General features: G+C 36.3%; 1 protein-coding gene across 1 annotated transcript in view; it reads right to left on the bottom strand.

The window, feature by feature from the left end:
- Window positions 1–23,315, bottom strand: part of TMEM67 (transmembrane protein 67) — a 63,279-nt gene that overhangs the window by 5,612 nt on the left and 34,352 nt on the right. Inside the window, exons 15-26 of the mRNA XM_066379131.1 lie at window positions 22,377–22,433; window positions 20,382–20,480; window positions 18,329–18,427; window positions 17,801–17,887; window positions 16,397–16,496; window positions 16,163–16,302; window positions 13,824–13,964; window positions 9,803–9,883; window positions 9,208–9,324; window positions 969–1,085; window positions 758–862; window positions 135–237 (exon numbers count right to left, since the gene is read on the bottom strand). Of these exons, the coding sequence (XP_066235228.1) occupies window positions 135–237; window positions 758–862; window positions 969–1,085; window positions 9,208–9,324; window positions 9,803–9,883; window positions 13,824–13,964; window positions 16,163–16,302; window positions 16,397–16,496; window positions 17,801–17,887; window positions 18,329–18,427; window positions 20,382–20,480; window positions 22,377–22,433 (1,246 nt within the window). The remainder of the gene's footprint in view (window positions 1–134; window positions 238–757; window positions 863–968; window positions 1,086–9,207; window positions 9,325–9,802; window positions 9,884–13,823; window positions 13,965–16,162; window positions 16,303–16,396; window positions 16,497–17,800; window positions 17,888–18,328; window positions 18,428–20,381; window positions 20,481–22,376; window positions 22,434–23,315) is intronic.

The raw sequence follows: 23,315 nt of genomic DNA, 5'->3' as shown, positions 1-23,315 counted from the left end.
TATAATTCCATGAAGTTAACAAAATTCAGTTTCCTTTTTATATAAAATTATAAAGTCAAAAGTTAATAACTATAAACACTTTTTTCAAACTGTGAAAACAGTAATCAAGTTCAGCAAAGGCAGTTGAGGGATACCATTGTAAAAGATGCTTTTTTCCATTGGTTCCATGAATTCTATTCCAAGAATTCTTTCAAGAAGCAGTTTATCTCTTATAAAGTAGTCCATTTCCTTATGAACCTAATATAAAAAGGCACAATAATTTAAAAAATATCATTAAAATAAGTGTTTCTCAATCTTTCTAAAATCTAAAGGAATGAAAACAAAAAACAAAGAATGTCTGTTTTCCACTGGGCATTATAACAAAATTTGTTAAAAATATTTTCATTTTTAAATGCTCTTAGTATTATATTTAGGACTAGAAATACCAATAATTTATAATTAGTTTTTTATAAATTAATAAACATAGCATAACAATTTTATAGTAAATAATACTAAGATTTTGATAACTGGTTAACAAAATTCCAGTATACACATATTTTAAGGTAATCACCAATATGCTAATAGAAATGCAAAATCTCATTTTATTTTTACATTACTAAATCCACAGTATTAATTTTGACAGAAAAAAAAAAGGATTTCTTCCCCTCCAGCAAATCCACCACCATGCTTGATACTTGACTAAAAAATAACTGACATTCCTGGTTAACTTTTTAAAAACTGCATTTTGATTCTAAAATATAAATGTTGACATACATACATGATCGATAAAAGAGCCAAGAAATTTATTCATAGTATGATATGCTTTTATACTCTGTTCAAAAGTACTTGCTGATGAACTCAACAGTCTAGCAGGGCCGTTTTTCTAATGTGAAAAAGAGACAAGAATAAATGCAAATATCTTAACATTCCTGGTATTTAAACAACATGAAATATTGGTAAAATATATTTTAATTATATTTTATACAAACCCTTGTTAGTGTCTCATGGATTCTGTCATAGTGCTGTCTCATTTGGCTAGAAATTGCAATCTGAAAAGTCTGGCCTTCTGTGTTAGGTATCAAACCTCTCTGGCTACACAAATTCTCCTGAAAAGTTAAAGGATTTAAATTAAAACAAAGGTTATAAAAATTTCGCTTGTTAAAAAAATTATTATCTTTTTGTTGGTATCACATATTGCAGAATTCCTAGGCCAACTGAAATGACACTGAAACCCCATTTGAGACAAAGAGATTCTAACATTATCCCAGATTCCCACTCTCTAGGTTTTACTGATTTCCATTTAGTCATGCTCCCTTGCAGGTCTCTAAATTATCTCCTTTACTCTATTCTACTTAAAAAAAAACACAAAAAACTCATTCTAAGTTAATTGTGTATTGATATTCTTAGCTTTCTTTATGATTAACTTTATTGCTCTTTAATGCATATTGAAAAGTCAAATATTAGATTTTTATAAATACAAATGATCCTGTTTGTTTTCTAAACATTTTTAAAACACTTCTTTAATTCAGAAAGAAGGCAGTGATATATAACCTAACAGTTAATGTATGAACCAGATATCCATTTCAAGTCTCCTTGACAGGACTTGACTTCTGACAACCATAAACATAAAATTCTGCCCCACTCTACCATCCAGCCAATTCTATCAGTGATTCAAAGTCAGCTCAAGTTCTCTTGCCTCCATTCTCTTGCCTTTATGTGTCTCCTCTAGAGCTTAACATTTTCCTTCTTTGTCTAAACTTAATATTCAAGATAATAACACTTGGTTTTCTATAGACTTAAAGGAAATCTTCATGTAGTAAATGTCTCCATTAAAAAAATATATGTGTTTTCCCCCCTGATTAAACACAAGCTAGTGCAGATACTTTATAAAACATAGAGAGGTATGAAAAAGAAAAGAAAATGTCACCTATAATTTTATCACCCAGAGGTACAGGTATTTTAAAGTACTTCATCTCTAGTCCTTTGTCTACACATGTATAAATAGATGGCAAAAGATTGGGATCATACAAATTTTTCATTTAACATTATATCCTGACCAACTCTCCATGTCATTAAATATTCTATAGAATGTGATTTTAAATGTCTACATAGAATTTTACTGTACAAGTAATCTAATTTATTTAATATTCTCTCATTTTTACATGTTTTTGCTCTTATAACCTGTGATGAAGATACTGAACCTAATTAGTTATGCACATTGCTAATTATTTACCTGAGTTAGAGTCACAGAATTCCTGAGATAGAAATATACAATTGTTGTCCCACATTATTTTTATTATTATTATTATTATCATTATTTTTAGCAAGAGAGATAGAGAGAGACAACAGGGGAGATGAGAAATATCAGTTCGTAGTTGCGTCACTATAGTTGTTCATTGATTGATTCTCATTTGTGCCTTGACGGGAGCAGGGGGATCCAACCAAGCTAGTGACCCCTTGCTCAAGCCAGTGACCTAGGGCTCAAGCCAATAATCTTGGGCTTTAAGGCAGCAACCTTTGGGCTCAAAATGGCAACCATGAGATCATGTCAATGATCCCATGCTCAAGCTGGTGACCTGAGGGTTTTGAACCCGGGACCTCTGCATCCCAGGATGACTCTCTACCCATTGCACCACCACTGGTTAGGCTGTCCCACTTTCTTGATGCATTCATTGGCTGATTCTCATATGTGCCCTGACTAGAGATTGAACCCACAACCTTGGTATATCAGGACAACACTCTAAGCAACTGAACTAGCTGGGCAAGGCTACATTTCACCTTTTAATATGGGTGTAATATCTAGTAGTTAACCAATTGATCCAGCTAAAAGTATTAAGTAGACTGTATTTGAGATATCATTATCATGTACTAAATTCTTACAAGTCATAGGTATCATCCCTTTATCAATAAACCCTCTTGTCTTTTCCTCTTACGTATTTCCTTACCAATTTTGTTTCATCTATCCTTCCAATTTTTCTTTTTCTTTTGAAGCAAACCTCAGATACCATGTCATTTCATTTGTAAATACTTCTGTATCTCTAATGAGGTCTTTTTAAAAATAATTTTATTTTCCAATTACAGTTTACACTCAATATTATTTTGTATTAGTTTCAAATGTATCTAATAAGGTTTTTTTTTTTTAAAAAAAAACCCATCATGGAGATCTACAGATGGCAGTGGAGAAGGCGGATGTTATACTCACCTCCTCCCAGGACTAAACTGAAATTACAACTAAATTATAAAAAATTTAACCAGAATAACAAGCTGAAGACTAGCTGACAAGAAGCCATACAACAAAAAATACACAGAAGAAGCCACACTGAGACTGGCAAGAAGGGCGGAGATGTGAAAAGTGCTAAACCTATTCCTATAGGTGGCGGCAGAGGGTCCAGAGAGATATCTTAGCTGTGGATGTGGTCCCCCTTAGAATTGTGGGGCATAAACCTCAAGCCAGGCTGTCCAGCCCAGAGCACCAGAGTCTGGAAGAAGTACCCACATAACACTCAGCTGTGAGGCCTGACGTGTGGTGGCACAGTGGATAAAAGTGTTAATCTGAAACACTGAGGTTGCTAGTTCGAAACCCTGGCTTGCCTGGTCAAGGCACATACGGGAGTTAATGCTTCCTGCTCCTTTCTTCTTCTCTTTTCTAAAAAGTAAATACATTTTTAAAAATCTTAAAAAAACAAAACCACATGCAGTTGTGAAAAGCAGTGGAGTTTCTATCTATTAGGGAAAGATAGCTAGAGATACAGGCACCCTATTCAAGGACCAACACACAAAATATTATTTGCAGCCACTCACCCTGGACTCTGGCAGAAGGAGGGAGGAGTGGACTAGAGTCATAGGAGGAGAGTCTGGGGTTTTTGGCTCTGGAAAGAGACCTAGGGGGACAGCCACCAGGATCCCTATGCTGAGTCATTCTCCAAACTAAATACCCCATCATTCCTGGGTGGAGCACTCCACTCCCTACAGCATCAGCAGGGGAAAAAGCAACTGTCCCACCCTCTGGACTTCCACTCACTCCACCTTGTGGAGTTTAGGTTCTATTAAGGAGTCAGAAGCCTAGGCAAGGGTATAGAGGTCTAGGCAGAGTTGGAGGGTATCAGTGACTCAGTTGTCTGGCTTTGGGGTAGGGTCCATTCGCCCTACTTTCTCATAAATCTGACTGGCACTTTCTCCTCACAGGAGATCCATAAACCACCTTCCTGGCTCCCGGCAGACCCACACTCTTGGCTCTGGAGGCTTTACTGGCTGGATCCCTAGTGACTCGTGCTGAGGTAGAGGCAAATTCTCGGTCAGACTAAATCTAGTGGTTCTGGGTTGGGGGATATATCAATTACCTTCCCCGAAGCCTGATCAGTACCTGCCCATCATGGAAATCCAGCAGCCCCATCTTTCCAATTCCACTAGAGGTTCTTTCAGTGACTGAGGCTAGCATGGGGAGGTCGGTCATGGGGGCCTTAAAACATTTGCTGACATGCCCTGGCCTAAGTGCTGGTAAAAGCCAGACTTGGTGTGCTGCTTGATCATTCCCACCACAGTCAGAGGCAGGCAGAAATTGTGGAATATTTGTAGCTTCAAAAAGGTTGCCAAGGGCCAGTCATAGACAGTGTTTTACATTGGTCTGTACCAGAGTCCCTCCCAAGAGGCCCAGAACCAAACACCCAGTGGCCAGCTTCAGACAACAGCAGAGCAGGATCCAATTAGTTTCACAAGCAGTAGTATATCCATAGAGAGATCTTGTTGGACATCAAACCCAGCTGAGGCAAATTTCACTTCCTGTGTTCAGCACCTGCATAGCAGCTTGAATGCTTTGATCAGGGTAGTGCCTCACAGTCAGTCAGCATGAGGGGCAATCCCATACACAATGGGCCAATAGCAATCAAGACTCAATTACAACACTGAGGTCCACATAACCCACACAAGGGACATTCCTGGAATACCCAGCTCAGGTGATAAAGGAGACTGCACCACTGAACCCCACAAAACACCTAGTAAAGAATGCCATCCCATGAAGACAGAATCATCTAATCATAAAAACAAATCTATCTAATTCATAAAAACATACAAAGAGGCTTCCAAAAGGGGGAAAGAAAAGAAGCAGGTCCCAAATGATATAACAGGAGATATCTCCAGAAAAGGAGCTAAATGAAATGGAGGCAAGCAATTTATCATATACAGAGTTCAATGTAATAGTTATAAGAATGTACAACAGCATGAAAAAGAAACAAACAAAAGTCCTAGACCAGAGGGCTTCACAGGTAAATTTTACCAGTCAATAAAAAACTAACACTTATCCTTCTCAAACGTTTCCGAAAAATTCAAGAGGAGGGAAGACTCCTAAGCTCTTTTTACTAGACCAGCATTATCCTAATTCTAAAACCAGATAAAGATACTACTAAGAAAGAAAGTTATAGGTCAATATCTTTGATGAACATAAGATACTAAAATCCTCAACAAAACATTAGCAAACTGAATCCACAATATATTTAAAAAATTATACACCATAATCAAGGTGCATGAAGAAGCAAGGTTGTTAGTTGTTATAACATCCACAAATCAATTAACATGATACATTATATTAACCAAATAAAGGATAAAAACCACGTGATCATATCAATAGATGCAGAAAAAACATTTGATAAAATCCATCACCTATTCATGATAAACACTCTCCAGAAAGTGAGAATAGAGGTAACATATCTCAACATAAAAAAGGCCATATTTGACAAACCCAAAGCCAACATCATACTCAATGGGCAAAAACTACAAGTTTCCTTTATGATCAGCCATAAAACAGGAATGTCCCCCTGCACCACTTTTATTCAACATACTACTGGAAGTCCTAGTCACAACACTTAGATAAGAACAAATAGCAAGCATTCAAATTGGAAAGGAAAAGTAAAACTGTCATTATTTGCAGATGACATAATATTGTACATATAGAACCCTTAAGAGTCCACCAAAAAACTACTAGAACTGATAAATAAATTCAATAAAGTAGCAGGATACAAAACATATTAAGAAATCAGTTGCATTTTTATATACCAACTATCAGACAGAGAAACTGAGAAAAAAAAAACCATTCACAACTACTTCAAAAGGAATAAAATACCTAGGAATAAATTTAACCAAGGATGTAAAAGACCTGTAGCTGGAAAATTATAAGTCACTGCAGAAAGAAACTAAATAATACACAGATAAGTGGAAGCATATACCGTGTTCATGGATAGGAAGAATTAACACCATTAAAATGTCCATAATACCCAAAGCAATCTACAGATTCAATGCAATTCCTATCAAAATCTCAATGGTGTATTTCACAGAACTAGAATATTCCAAAAATATATATGGAACTACACAGGACCCCAAATAGCCACAGCAATCTTGAGAAAGAAGAACAAAATTGGAGGAATCACACTATCTGATATCAAGTTATACTACAAGGCCATAGAAATCAAAACAGCCTGGTAATGGCATAAAAAGACATATAGATCAATAAAAGTAGAGAGAAATAGAGAGCCCAGAAATAAACCCATGCCTTTATAATAGTCAATATTTGACAAAGAAGGCAAAAACATACAATGAGGTAAGATATTCTATTCAATAAATGACGTTGGGAAAGCTGGACAGATGTGTATAAAAAATGAAACTAGAATACGTTCTTATACCATACACAAGAATAATCTCAAAATGGAGTAAAGACTTAAATATTAGAATCAAAAACATAAAAATCTAAAAAGAAAACAGTAAAATCTCAGATATGTCTCATAGTAATATTTTTTTTTGTTATATTGGGTAAGGGAAACAAAAGAAAAAAATAAACATGTGACTACATCAACTAAAACATTTTTGTACAACAAAGAAACCATCAACAAAATGAAAAGTCAACCCACTGAATGGGAGAACATATTTGCCAGTACACCTAATAAGGGATTAACATTTAAAATTTATAAAGAACTTATAAACATCAACACCAAAAAAAAAATCCAATAAAAAAACAGGGAAAGAACCTGAATAGACACTTCTCCAAAGAGGACATACAGATGGCCAACGGACATATTAACAAGATGTTCAACATCACTAATCATCAGAGAAATACAAATTAAAAACACAATGAACGAAAACCTCACACCTGTCAGAATGGCTATCATCAATATATCAACAAACAACAAGTATTAGCAAGAATGTGGAGAAAAGAGAACCCTTGTGCATTGTTTGTGAAAATAGGAGGCTCTATGAAAAGCAGTACGGAGTTACTGCAAAAAATTAAAAATGCAATTATCTTATGAACCTACAATTCCACTTTTGGGAATATATCTGAAGAAAGTTGAAACACAAATTTGAAATATATATACCACTATGTTCACTGCAGTATTATTTACAATAACCAAGATTTGGAAGAAGCCCAAGTCCCCACCAGTAAATGAGTGGATAAAAACCCTGTGGTACACTTAAACAATGAAATACTACTCGGCTGTAAAAAAAAAAAAAAGAAAAGAAAACCTTACCTTTAGTGACAGCATAGATGGACCTGGAGATCTTTTTATGCTAAGTGAAATAAGCCAGTCAGAGACAGATGTGGAATCTAATGAACAAAATGAACTAACAAGTAAAACAGAGACAAACTCATAGATAGAGTGCAGTATAAAGCTGTGTGTGTGTGGGAGATGTGAAGAGGGTAGTTGTGAAGGGGGTGGAAGGATTGAACACAAAAGGACAAAAGAAAAAAAAAAGGAAAAAAATCTCATGGACACAGACAACAGTGTCGTGATGGCCTGGGGAGGTAGGTGTAGGAGTACGGAAGGATAAGTGGTGATGAATACACAAGACGGTGCACAGAAGATATGCTGTAGAATTGTGTATCTGAAATCTGTAAAATTTTGCTAACCAGCGTCACCACAATAAATTCAATTAAAAATTATCATGCCATTTTCATACCTAATAAGATTAATCTTTCTTTATATAATTTAATATTTAGTACATTAAATCTCCCAGTATTTTTCCAAAGTTTTTTTTTTCCCCAAAGTTTTTTTCCCCCTTTTTCTTCCTTTCCAAGTGAAAGGAGGGGAGATAGATGCCCACATGTGCCCCAACCAGGATCCACCCAGCATGGCTGATGCTCTGCCCATCTCGGGCCATGCTTGAAACCAAGCTATTTGTAGAGCCTAAGGTGGAGGCTCTGGAGCCATCCTCAGTACCCTGGGCTGATATGCTTGAACCAATTGAGCCATGGCTGTGGGAGGCAGAGAGAGAAGACAGAGAGAGCATGAGAGAAGGAGGAGGGGGAAGGGTGCAGAAGGAAATGATCACTTCTCTAACAGGGAATCAAACCCAGGACATCCACATGTGGGGCCTATTATCTACCACTGAGCCAACTGGCCAGGGATCAAAGTGGTTTTTTTATAGTTGATTTGTTTGAATCAAGATTCAAATAAAGTCAACACATTGTATTTGTTTTGTTTCTTAAATTTCTGTTACTATCATACAGTTCTACTTCTACCACCACTACCATCATCACCCCTTCTTATATTTTCATGCCTTTCATTTGTTGGAGATACTAGGTCATTTGTCCAGCAAGACAGCTTACATTCTAGATCTGGCTGATTGCTTCCTGTGGTACTATTTAATTTTCCTCTCTATCTCCTCTACTTCCAGTAACTAGTGGTTGGATCTAGAGGCTTGATTATATTCAGGTTTAATTTTCTTAGGCATGAATATTTATTGGGTGATACTATGTATATACTCCATACTGTCATAATAGGAAGTACACAATGTCAGTTTTCCTCATTTTTACTTGTAGTAAGATTAAACCAGTGTATTCAGATTATGACAACCTGATTCCTCATTATAAAGTTCCCTGTACACATTTACTTAATTGTTTTAGCATCCATTGTTGATGGTAGCCTACATGCATCAATTCATTAGTCATTCAGAAATGATGATTTTTTAACTTAGAATTCCTTTTTATAAATTAATTTTCCTTTCTTATATAAGAAAAAACTTTCCCTCATGTATTATTTAGACCTGAAATAGAGATCATATAGGAACTACAGGATGCAATTTGATTCTTTCTTTTTATCAGTGTTTAAGGTAGTAAGTTGGTATCCTAACAACTTTCAAAGCAATCAATAAGAACTGCAAAAAGTATTATTACAAATACCTAGATTAAGAAAAGAGAACCTATCTTTCAACTTAAAAACACAAAGATGTAAAATGCATTCATACCGCTTCTCTTTTAAGATTCATATTCATTTCTTCCATGTTAGTATCTGCATGCCCGTGTACTGATCTGCCATGAATGTAATACCCAAAACATTTGTGGGATAACAGAAACACTGATATCTATAAAGACAAAAGAATAAGGAGCAATTAACAATGCATCTGCAAAACAATAAAAATTAACTTTTTCTTAAAATTGCTTCCTTTCAAAATAATGAGGGTTGAATTCTTGGAAAAATTTTAAAGAGAATAATAAGGTATATAAAGGAGAATGAGGTTATTAAAAAAAGTAGATCAAAATGAGACTGAAGATATTTTCCAAGAAAGGAAGAAATATGGTTGATATATGAAAACTTTTCTCAGCTTAATGAACTATTTGGTAGTATAAATAATTCATAACTAAGAAATGCAAATAAAAAAACACAACTAAGACGGTAAATATTAACTTGTAGCTCATTATAACTATCTCTGGAATTAGCAACCAGTGGAAATTAAAACTAAAAATCCAAATTATACCAAGTCACTTTTAAAGCTTCTCTTAATGCACATAGGACTTTTAAAAAGAAAATAACAGTTGCAAGATCAAGTCAGAAATACTTACATTGCTCATACAGCATAAATCAACAAACTGTCGAATTTTATCTTCTATAAATCTCTCATAGAAGACAGCAAAGAACACAATCTGAAACATTAAGTGAAGTTCATACTTATTAGCTTTTAGAATTTAAATTTTTTTATAGCCATCATGTAGTATCTTAAGACAAAAAAAGTTCCAATCAAGAACAAAGTGACTTCTAATGGTTCCTATGGGATAAAATCCTACTTATCATTTCTGAATCTTCTGTCAAAGAAAGAAGGTTTTGGAACTGTGTTAAAGATTCATTGATGAAGTGTATTTTCAATTTTAAAAACTTTTTATGTGCCATTAACACAAGATACGACAAACATGAGGGAAGAAAGGGGCTTTTAAAATTTAGGATAAACGATTGTATTAATAGTTAGATTTCTGTCTGTCTTGTTCTGTAATTCTGCCCATCTCCTAAATTCCAAAAGCCATTAGAAAAGCTGTTTGCAAATTAATCTTCTCTGACAGAGCAGCACATAAAAAACATGTATTAAGTATACTATTTCAACTACAGATAGTGTTAAACATTCAAATGGAATGGTTTCAAATGTTTTCTAGATTTAATAAAAATACAAAGGGAAGCTTTATAAATCAGAAAAGTTTATATTGTATTCCTCCTCAGAAGTGCTTCAGAGAATGATAACTACCTCACTAACCAATTTAAAGTTGTCTCTGCCATCCCCATTCCTAACTCCCATTCCTCTCAGCTTCATCTCCCTGCTGATGCCCTTTATAGCTCTCGGCACAATTTATATATAACTTGTTCATGTTATAGCATAGCATTAGCTCAGCACAGAATCCAGTATATAAAATGCACCCAGATATATGAATGAATTAATAAAATGAAACCACAGCTGATTATTAAAAACATTTTCCTAAATACTTTATGTCCATATTTTTAAAACCTCTTTAAAGGTTATGAAAAAAAGCAACATTAAAAGTTTAAAAATTGCCCCTGGCTGGTTGGATCAGTGGCTAGAGCACTGCCCGGTATATGGACGTCCCGGGTTTCATTCCTGGTCAGGGCATACAAGCGGAGTGACCATCTGCTTCTCTTCCTCTCTCGCAGCCAGTGGCTTGTTTGATTTGAACACCAGCCCTGGCGCTGAATATAGCTTGGTTGGTCCGAGCATCGGCCCCCCACAGGGGTTGCCAGGTGGATTCCGGTCGGGGCACATGTAGGAGTCTGTCTCACTACCTCCCCTCCTTTCACTTAAAAAAAAAAGTTTAAAAATTAAAGTATACTACTTAAAAGTTGAAGAAGCTAAGTATAGGGAAATTAAAGGAGTGAACAATGAAGCCTAATGTGATGAGAATCAAGAAAAGTTTGTAGCCCTGGCCAGTTGGCTCAGCGGTAGAGCGTCGGCCTAGCGTGCGGAGGACCCAGGTTCGATTCCGGCCAGGGCACACAGGAGAAGCGCCCATTTGCTTCTCCACCCCTCCGCCGCGCTTTCCTCTCTGTCTCTCTCTTCCCCTCCCGCAGCCAAGGCTCCATTGGAGCAAAGATGGCCCGGGCGCTGGGGATGGCTCTGTGGCCTCTGCCTCAGGCGCTAGAGTGGCTCTGGTCGCAACATGGCGACGCCCAGGATGGGCAGAGCGTCGCCCCTGGTGGGCGTGCCGGGTGGATCCCAGTCGGGCGCATGCAAGAGTCTGTCTGACTGTCTCTCCCTGTTTCCAGCTTCAGAAAAATGAAAAAAAAAAAAAAAAGAAAATTTTGTACAAATTTATGGAACTGTAACAGGTTGTTAAGGGAACTCTTTAAGATCCTTGAAGAATAAACACTAATAACCTCAGAAAGGGACCATGGAAAGAAGTGCCTTCCTATCAGAATAGTAGCAGAATGACAAAGGAGGTTAGATGGTGGTGCCTGAGACTGCTCATTACTGCCCCAACAATCCTTTTCCTTCTCTTTAGTGAGAGATACATTCTTTGAGTAGTCACACTGCCACCCACCTGAAAGATGCCAATGCCATGAGGTATGGTCATGTGACTAAGTTCTGACTATGGAGGTGCTGGATGGCACTTCTGTAAAGGCTCTTAAAGAGAAGCATGTAACCTCTCTCCCCCTGGCTTCTCTCTCCTGTCTCCCGCCCGACAGCTCCATCAAACATTGTGGACCATGAGGTGACTTTAGACATGGAAGTCCAGGGAGGCAGAGAAAAACAGGCTTCTGCGTGCCGGCCCTGCACTGCCCACCTCTCACCTTTGTTTTAGCTACTACTATATATTCGACCAAACATGAAAAGCTTCAGATGGTATTCTTTTTTTTTTTAATTTTAATTTTTACATTGATTTGTGGGTGAGGGGAGGGAAGGAGAGAAAGAGAAACATCAACTGGTTGTTTCACTTCGTTATTCCATTTGGTTGTGTACTTACTGATTATTGCTTCTGGTTCGTGCCCTGACTAGAGGTCGAACCTGCAACCTCGGCATTTTGGGATGATGCTACCCAAATGGTATTCCTTTAAATTCTCTACATCCAGATGAGTCTGATTTATTCACAAAACCCTATATTGGTAAATGTACAAAATACTTTCTATTATACTAATAATAAACATCAAACCCCCTATTCGTGATACTGTTTTAAATCAAATTCTAATTTCAGTTTCTCTTCCTTCTCTGATTGTCAAACCATCCCTCACTAGCTATAACTCTGAAGAGTCAAGTTTTAACAAGTTGCACCAATTTAAAATAAATACAAATTTAAAGATTCTATTCTCAGGTCACAGAATGCCACCTGGATCCAATTCTGTAGTAATATTGGGATTTCAATCCCAAAAGAGCTTTAAAAATAGGCTTTTTAAGGCAGATATTTGTTCCCCAGGTCATGGCACACTTCTATACACGAAGTTTAGACTAGTCTTTCTAGAGGCCCCATCTTCATTTGTTTATTTAAAAGTTAATAAATTTTTAACAAAACAAAAAGGCTTTCTAGTCATGGGAGCGTCTGGAAGCGAGAGAAAGATGTGCAGATACTAGAGTTAAGTGCTTTAGCTGTTGCTTCTTCCTTTTATACTTTCTTTTTAAGCTTTAAAAAGATAAGGGAAGTAAGCATTGAAAAATCCTCTGCTACAGCCATGAGACCTGAGGAGAATTCTTTTTAGTTTCAGCTATTTCAGTAAATACTTCAAAGGAGTATTGGCAATTTGAGTGAAGTTTAACTATACAAACACACACACACACAAATACATTTTTTAGGTGAGAGGAGGGGAGATAGTGAGGCAGACCCCCCCCCCCAAGCACCCCCACTGGGATCCATACAGCATCCTCCAATACTGAGAGCTATTTTTAGTGCCTGAAGCTGTCGTGCTGGACCACCCAAGCTATCCTCAGTGCCTGGGGCCAACGCTGGAACCAATCAAGCTGACTGCAGAAGGGGAAGAGGGCGGGGAGAGAAGCAGATGGTCACTTCTCCTGTGTGCCATGACCAGGAATCAAACCTGGGATGTCTATACGCTGGGCTGACACTATATCCACTGAGTCACTGGCCAGGGCCATAATATTAAAATACATGTTAATAAGTTATAGTTCAAAGGAAAAGAAAATATTAAAGTTAAATTAGCCAGTCTGTAGTTATATATAAACTAAACGAGGAGTCCATCATATTAGGAAACTGCAGACTTCAAGACTTCAGAGCCCCAGTATTGATAAGAATGTCATCTCTGAAATCAGATTGCCTGGGTTCCATCAAATTGCATTTCTTCCAGTCTCTAAATTATACCACTTTAGGCAACTACATAACGTTTCTGTGTCTCAGGGTCCCCAGCTGTAAAATTAGACAATAACAGAACCTATGTCTGGGGGTACTGTAAAGATTTCAAAAGTTTTTTAAGATTTACACAGTGCCTGGATTATAACATTATGTAAGAATTAGCTATTAGCTATTATTATTACTATTATCAGAAATCAGAATGTGATCAATGTTTGAGGAAAATTAGTACGTAACAGTTTTAAATATAGAGAAGCAATGCTGCCTTAAAAGTATAATCTCTTGTTACCTGTATAACTCCAACCACTAGCCAAAGTGCAGTAGACAATGCATATCTCAAAATGCGGCTATAAGGAGCTACGTAGCTAGGTGGGTTTCTGGAAAGACTAGAGGATGAATCCATTAATGCTAAGTTCTTGAATCCCACAACCTGGAGGTAAAAGGAAAAATAATAATTTAAACAGGCATAAATAAACTTCTCTAGTTTGAAAATGAGATATTCCTTCCTATTCTTTAGCTTAAAAATGAAAATATTCAAATTCATACAAACAGTAGGAAATCTATATAAAAACAATTATTCAGTATTTTTCATTACAGAGCACTTAATACAAAATATTTAGTTAGTTCATTTGGTATTCTCTTCAATATGATGGCCAAATATAACCTTATTATCATATATACTGACAAGGCTCAAAAATTTTTGTCAAAAAAATAAAACTTTCTTCAGTAAACTATCAATGAAAAACCAACATTTCATGAGAATTTTAACATATGCCACGCACTATGCAAAATCCTTTTTTTTTTTTATTTAAGGAGAGACAGACAGACAAGAAGGGAGAGAGATGAAAAGCATCAACTTGTTGCAGCACCTTAGTTATTGATTTCTTTCTCATATGTGCCTTGACCAGGGGGCTCCAGCTAAGCCAGTGATCCTTTGCTCAAGCCAGTGACCATGGGGTCATGTCTATGATTCCACGCTCAAGCCAGATGAGCCAAAGCTCAAGCTGGCGACCTCAGGTTTTCGAACCTGGGTCCTCAGCATCCCAGGTCAGCGCTCTATCCACTGTGCCATCACTGGGTCAGGAAAATGTAATGTTTTCTAAACTTACTTGAATATAAACTGTTTTTCATGTAATGCCATTTTTTAAATGTTTTTACTGATTTTAGAGAGAGAGGAAGAGAGAGAAAAACATAGAATTGTCCTACTTTCTTACACATTTATTGGTTGATTCCTGTATGTGCCCTGTGTGGCGAGTGAACCACAATGTTGGGGTATCCGGATGACGAGGATGATGCTCTAACCAACTGAGCTACCTGGCCATGGCATTCATGAAATGCCATTTAAAGTTTTAAAAACATCACTCGAAATAAAATTTTGAGATAGTGTTCACACATCCTAGGGACACACATTCTAGTTTTAAAAAAGGAAAAGAAGAAATAAGGGAAAGAAGGCAAAAGGAAGGCAGACAGATATGAGTTAGTAATTCCTGAGAAAACCTACTATCCACATAAACTGTGTCCGTATTTCAGTCCCATATTCAGTTGTGCATACTTCCTTTAATAAATCCAACCAGATCCATGAAATAACTATAAAGGCATCTCATTCATTGTATGTTGTTCAGCTCTTTTTTTTTTTTTTTTTTTTGTATTTTTCTGAAGCTGGAAGCGGGGAGAGACAAGTCAGACAGACTCCCGCATGCGCCCGACCGGGATCCACCCGGCACGCCCACCAGGGGGCGATGCTCTGCCCCTCCGGGCATCGCTCTGTTGCGACCAGAGCCACTCTAGCGCCTGGGGCAGAGGCCAAGGAGCCATCCCCAGCGCCCGGGCCATCTTTGCTCCAATGGAGCCTCGGCTGCGGGAGGGGAAGAGAGAGAGAGAGGAAGGAGAGGGGGAGGGGTGTAGAAGCAGATGGGCGCTTCTCCTGTGTGCCCTGGCCGGGAATCGAACCCAGGACTTCTGCACGCCAGGCTGACCCTCTACCACTGAGCCAACCGGCCAGGGCCTTGTTCAGCTCTTAACATAGAACACAGTTCATCGTAGGTTTTCAATAATAACTTGTTGGAAATTTTCAACCTTATAGTAGTATCTCTAATACAGGAGTGAGAATATGGAATATGGAGCAAGGAGGCTTTTTCAAAATACAGATACCTGGGCTCGCCTCAGGGCTACTGAATTAAACATAATCTCTAGGGGGTGAGGTAATCTTAAGTATTTTGCAAAAGCTTTCCCAGGGAATTCCACTGAAAACAAATGGTTTAAAAGCTACTCCTTATTTAGAGTAATCCAATTCAGAGACAGAAAATAGTAGTGGTTTTCAGGGACTGGGGAGAGGAAGCATGGAGAGTTCTTTAAATAGATACAAAATTTCAGTTTTGCAAGATGAAGAGTTCTAGAAATTGTACAACAATGTGAATGTCTTAACATTGTATACTTAAAAATGGTTAAGATGGTAAATTTCATGTTATGTGCATTTTACATAATTTTTAAAAAGCTACTCCAGTTTTAAAGGCTTGAACAATGTTACAACCTTTAGAACTCTTCTGCTGACATGAAAACTTACTGGAATTAAATTAACATTTGTGTGGTACCCAAAAATTGCACATAATTACATCAAATAGTTTATACCTCCAAAAGGAAGAGGACACTAAGTACTTGAAAGAGTGGATTAATTTTTCTCACAGTCTGAATTTCATTCCATTCATTTGCTACAAAATATGTTCTCCATATGCTTACAGGAACGGTAGCGCTCCGCACACCACCCTCACCTGGTCAGGGAGATAAAATAAGTAAAAGGGTTTCATCTCCTTTGCTCTGCAAGGGTAGCAAAAGAATTTTGGTACAAATGGTTATTTCAATTACCTTCTACAGCTTTAAGAACCTTTCCTTTAGGTCGTTCCCAATCAATAAAAAATATATCAATGGTAACCTGGGATATGAGTTTATGCAAAAATTGTAGAGCCTGAGAATGACAAATAAAATACCCAACATCATTAAGCCTGCTTATAAAACCAGTATTAATTATTTAAAAATAAATACACTAAAATTATAAGAATATATGATTTCCACAAATGACAAGTTTATAATACCATTAGAAATCACTGGGAGCTCATCAAATAACACAGAATCACAAAATTCACATAATTTTTTTTTTTTTTAAAGAGAGAGAGAGACAGAAAGTGGAGGAGGAGCAGGAAGTGTCAACTTGCAGCTGCTTCTTATAGTGCCTTGACTGGGCAAGCCCGAGGTTTCGAACAAGCGACCTCAGAGCTCCAGGTTGATTGATGCTTTATCCACTGCACCACCACAGTCAGGCAAATTCACAGAATTTTTATACACATATTGTTTTGCCTTTCAATCTTCCATAATCCTTTGCAATAAGAATAAGAAAAAAGTAGATATACTGCCTCCCCCTCATACAAGGGCCTTGTATAACTGACTCTCCCAAGGTTTCCATAAATATACTTTGTTTCCTAGATAATCTAACTTTTATAAAGCTATTTTTCCACTGTAATGTGCTTGTTCTAAATAGTTTTAAGAAGATTTCACAGTCCTTTTATCTATTTCTGGTATTGACAGTTCTGGTTTAAAAATATGTTGTTGAAACACATATTTTTCATTTACAGAAGTAATATGTTTAAACTGAGGCATTGTTCCTAGTAGATGCATTATTAATTAAACAAAGGATAATAATCTAAGTATGGGATGATTCCTCTCTTAAAGGAGCTCATGGATCAGTGGGAAAAGTAGTTATTAATCACAATACAAAGGGATGAGCTCTACCACAGAGGCATTTAAAGAGCTTCACATACAATGACAAACAACAAAGTAAGGTAAAGGGCTGCTATGGGAGAAGAGGAGAGGAATGTGCAGACAGAGAAAACATATTCTAAGATTTCAGTACTTTTTACTCTCAATGAACAGAAACAAAATTCATGCCTGAAGGAATTTTGTACCAGTTGTGAATGCTTCATCAGACTTTAAAGAAGAAAGTCATACAATGAAATATTATTTTATCTAATTAGCTATAACTCATGTTAATTCAAACATATTTATGGTTTCTTAGGAAAAATTATTTAAATCAGATTTTCAGTGAGCTATGATACATAAAAGTAGATTTCCTATGTATAATAGAGTAATTCATGCTTTCTTTCAAAATCAAACTAAATTTTACACCAAATACTTTGAAAATATTTTAATTTTAAAGACTCTTACAAGTCTGTCTGCAGGCCTTTTAAATATTTTAACCTGTCCTTTGAAACTTACCTTCAGAGCAAAAGCACATCCCACATAAGTAACAAAACGTTCTTCCTGGGCTGGCATTGGTAGCAAAACAGAGACAGACTTCTGTGCCTACGACAAAATTTACACCATTCAATATAACCATAAATTTTTTTTTTAAATTTTTAATGTTTACTTTTTTGACTTTAGAGAGAGGACGGGAGGGAGCGTGAGAGAAACAAAACATTGACCTCTTCCTGTATGTGCCCTGATGAGGGGCTGACCCAGCGACCTCTGTGCTTCAGGATGATGCTCTAACCAACTGAACTATCTGGCCGGGGCTAACCATATAAGGTGTATACTAAGCATTATTTATAACCCAAAGAAAGCGTAAAAGAGGAAGGTGGTAATGCTCTTAATAAACACAGCAAACTCAAGGAATGGTGAGTTTAGCAACTGCCTTAACATTCTTGATCAGAAATATCCCCAAATAAAAATACCTCCTTTATAAAAAGCACTTACCAATAATTATTCAGTTATTGAAATTTAGGATAAATTCAGAAACTCACTTACTTTGAAGAAAATAAGCCAATAAAGACCTGTTCCTACAGTGATGATAACAAATACATTGGCCAGATCACCAGCATAGTACACCAAGAATCTCAGAACTGTCTGCAATTTAAAAAGAGAATTAGAGATGTTAAAGACTCAATATAGTTATACTTTCACTTTTTTAATCCTATCACTTTTAATAATATATAATCTACTAGTTTCTCAAGCTTGCAGCCTTGTTTCATGTATGCATAGATCAGTTAGGAAGACCAATTATGGCCATTCCTATATACCTTTTGGTCCATTTCCAATATTCTCTATCTTATTTAAACCTCATTTTTCACCATCTAAGAAAGTTAGAACTGCTTCCTAATTTTCTCCTAGTTTGGAACCCTTCTGCTCAATCTATCCTTCATTCTACCTCCAAAGTTAACTTTCTAAAACATAAACTGGATTATGTTATTCTCCCTCAGTGACTTCTCACTAAAATAAATATAAATTCCTGACCTATAAGGTCCTTCACAACCTAAACCAAAATGAACTTTTTAAGCTTCATCTGTCAATTCCAACCATTTAATGATTTATCACTCCACACTTTCATCCCAAACATTTTGTGTAAAGAAATGAGTATTGTTTCATCAACCCTCTTCCTTTATTCTCTCTGGCACACTCTTGTGAGCTCCAAGGGCAGAGGCCACGTCTGTCTTTGCTCACTGTTACATGCCCTAGTACCTGATAGACTGCCTGACATTCAGACAGTGGGCCTCAGGGACTGTCTGTGGAATGTCCAGATAAAAATAAACCAGCTTACAGTCCACTTCTCTGGGAAGCCTTCCTTGACTATACCAAATAGTAAATCAAGGCTCACTACTCTGATTCCTTGGCATATTGGCTTTGAAGTCAGGAAAATATCCCAACAAAAATAAGTTACTATGTTGCTTTTTTCATATTCTTAATCAGCAAAATGGAAATACCATTTATTACTGAGTTGCTATAAAAAGTAAATGAGTAAACAGTATGGAGATTGCGGGGGGGGGGGTAGGGTGGAGGGTGGAGGAGGGTTTGGGTTGATAAATGGTGGACAAAAATTTGATGTGGGGGTGGTGAACACACAATACGGTGTACAGAAATAGGTTGTAGAATTGGACACCTGAAACCAGTATAATTGTGTTCACCAGTCTCACCCCAATAAAATTTAATTTGAAAAAATCAAATGAGTAGAAAATTTATGTAATGCATGCCATATCTGTTTGCCACATCTTTCTATCATCTATGGAAACCGGGAATAATAATAATACCCAACTTCATAGAGCTATTGTGAGGATTAAATTAATTATACATGTAAAGCTTCTAGCACATAGTAAATATGCAATAAATGATAGATAAAAATATAAGCAAAAATATTTAAAAGTTAAATAAGAAGTAAAACTACAAAGTCAATAGAATAACACATGAGAGAATATACTTTTTAACTTGAGATAGGGAAGGCTTTCTTAAGCAAGATCCTATAAAAGCATAATATGAAAAATTATTTGGATGTGGCAATATCAAAATCAATAGTTTTTGTTCAACACAGGAACACATAAATAAAAAACAGGTGGGTCACAACTGGAGAAGAAATTTCAACATCAAAAACCAAAAAGGGATTCATATTTAGAAAAAAAACACCTTGAAATAAACAGAAAGAACTGGAAATCTACAGAAATATAGGCAACGGCTATAAGTAGGCAGTTCACAGAAGGTAAAACACAAATGATTAATGAAGCATATGAAGAGTAATTGGAGAAACAAAAATCAACAGTGACATACTACTTATACCAGCAGATTGGCAAAAAATGGAAATGCTGGGACAATATCAAGTGTTGGTGAGGACGTGAGGAAGTAAGCGCAGCACTGCTGGTGGGACGGACTGGAGCACAGCAATGTGGGAGGGGAAGGAGGGACGCATATCCGCTCCAGTTATGTACCCAGAGAAACTCAGGGCAACTTTTTATTCATCTACTAGCTGTGTTTTATTAGAATGATATAAAACAGTCAAAGATAAAAATATACTTAAAAACTCCTGAGACCATACCTGTAAATCAATCATAGGACTCCCAATGCGCCTCTTCCATCCTGCTGTCTTCAAAAGAGATGATAAAACAGCTAATCCACCCAACACACCCAAAGCAATCTAAAAAAAAAAAAAAAAAGAAAAAAGAAAATTCAGGAATTTATGTAATTTCCCTCATCAATGTTCAAAAATATATTATAAAGTATAAAAGTACTCAAAAATGTTGGTGGACATTACGCTCAAAGGACATAGCAGCAAAATTAAATAGACCCCTCAATGACCAAATCTGGAATAATTTGGGCAAGAGAATAGATAATATTGAATTATAATCACTAGAATAAATAAGTATCTACTAGTCCATACTGATTTAATTAAATAACTAAACAAGTCAATGTGGGCCAAAGAACAGCTCCCATTTATAGTAGATTCTAACTGAAAAATATAGAAGAAATCATGGAAATAGAAAATTACCATCACACAAAAAGCACAGTAATACTTTTTACAGGCAAGTCTTGTCAATGTATGCTAAATTAGAGGGCAAAAGAATAAATGGGATATCTGCACAATCTCAAAAGAACTGTCCTCAATATATTTATTAATTATAAATAATAAAATACAGGGGAGAACTCTGCAGATAATCATTTTAGCCAGATTATCAAAGTTAAAATCATTAATAAGATACTGACATTAAATATCTTCTGATATGACTCACTGAGAAGGGCACAATTTCATTCTGTGATATCTGTTCTAAAACAATATTTAATCATGGAAAAATATCTGACAAACCCAACTGAGAGCCACAGTAATTCACCAGTATTCTTCAAAAGTATTATGGTCAGTCATGAAAGACAATGAACAACCAAGAAACTGCCACAGATCAAAGAAGATATGACAGCTAAAAGCAATTGCAACCCTGGACCACTTCCTAAAACAAAAACAAATACAAAATAAATAGTAAAAATACCTGTAAAATTCAAAATATATTTAGATTAGTTAATAGGACTATATGAATATTAATTTCCTGATTATGATCATTATATAAAATGTTAATATTAGGGGAGACTAGGTGAAAGATATAATGCAAATGTCTTTATTTTGACAACTTTCCTGTCCATCTAAAGTTTTTTTTAAATTAAAATATATACTGTACTGGCCCTGGATGGTTGGCTCAGTGGTAGAGCGTTGGCCCAGCATGTGGCTGTTCTGGGTTCAGTTCCTAGTCAGGGCAGACAGGAGAAGTGACCATCTGCTTCTTCAGCCCTCCTTCTTCCCCTTCTCTCATTTTCCCTCCTGAAGTCATGGCTCAATTGATTTGAGCATAGTGGCCCAGGGCACTGAGGATGGCTCCCTGGAGCCTCTGACTCAGGCACTAAAAATAGTTTGGTTGTGAGCATAGCCCCAGATGAGCAGAGCATTGGCCCCAGGTGGGGGTTGTTGGGTGGATACCCATTCTGGGGACATGTGGGAATCTGTCTATCTCCCATTCTCTCAGTTGGAAAAAGAAGAAAAAAATGTAATAAAAAAATTAAAGATTAGACCTTTGCGGCAGGGGAGAAAAGGGGACTGAAAACTATGTGGTCAAAAAGGAAAAACTGACAAGCTATTCCTTAAGGTCAGTAATTGACAGTTTTTGTCTTAATATATATACACATCGACTTAGCAATCTTCACCATGATTTCTAGAAAAGTAGCTGCTATTAATCCATTATCTATACTAGAACATTTTATAGTAGTTTCAAATCATATTTATGTCTCAGTCAAGAGTTAAGTTTGCTACTAGAAAAGAAATATAACCTGGAGGAAATGACAGTTTGTAAGGTCTCAAGCTTTCACAAGCTATCATCAGGAAACATACATTTCTACTTTTATGTAATTCTATCTATGTGAGAGACCAGTCAACAATTATTTGTTCTTATTACATAGATTTAAAAAAATAAAAGCACTTTTTATGTTTAAAAAAAATAAAAAATATGTATATATATACTGTGAACAGTTTAATAGGTTAAAATAAACTCACATCTGTCTGGGTATATGCTTCTCCTTGATTCATTTCATATCTGACTGAGAAAGAAATCTGATATTTAAAAGAAAGCAAATTAGCCACACAGAAATTAAATAACACAAATCTACTTTTACTATAAAAATACATTTGTAGCAGATTTTACCATAAATGCTTTATTTTTGAACTATCAATATTACTAGGGTGACCCTTTCTTATACAAAATGGATAAGCTGTTGGGAATTATTCATGCTGTTTAAATATCCCTTTTGAACACACATTAAGGAAAGCGGTTAGGAGTTAGGTTAGGTTCGTTAACAGCAGTCAATCCAAACTAATCACATTTCTTTTTTTGATAGGTTTCTGTAGCTGAGGAGTGTAACAGACCTTTTGTGTCAAGAATTTAGCAACTGGCTAAACAGTTACACCCTAAAAAGGTAGATTAATCCAAAGGATAAAGAAGAATCTCAGGGATTCCACTATATTAAGAGACAGAAAGAGAAAGAAGAACCAGTAAAAGGTAAGAGAAACAGAACTGTAAGAGGTAGGAGAGGCAGGATACCTAAGTTTTACCATCGTCAGAGAGTAGGAAGTTTCAAGAAGATTAAGAGTATAGTGTCAAATGGTATATACATGTTGAAAGAAAGCCAGTGTATGTGAAATTCATTGCTGACTTTCACTGAAAGAATTTTTCAAAGAAGCAAAATAGCAAGGGCCAGACTGCAAATGATGAAAGAGTAAACGACTGGAAAATCAAGAAAAGATACACAATGGCAAGCTGAAACATTAACAGAATTGAGGAAACATTCCATTGTTTGGCTGTTGTAGTTTGTTTTTAATCTGAGGCAACTTGAACAGTATTATAAGCAAAGGAAAGGGCCTAACAGAGAAGCTGGCCCAATGAGGAATTGGGGATAAACAGGAAACTTGATCAAGTCTGTGAACAAGTAAAAGTAC

The sequence above is a fragment of the Saccopteryx leptura genome, chromosome 3 (assembly GCF_036850995.1).
Source record: "Saccopteryx leptura isolate mSacLep1 chromosome 3, mSacLep1_pri_phased_curated, whole genome shotgun sequence".
In the NCBI taxonomy this organism is placed as follows: domain Eukaryota; kingdom Metazoa; phylum Chordata; class Mammalia; order Chiroptera; family Emballonuridae; genus Saccopteryx; species Saccopteryx leptura.
This window is presented reverse-complemented; position numbering and strand designations above follow the sequence as displayed.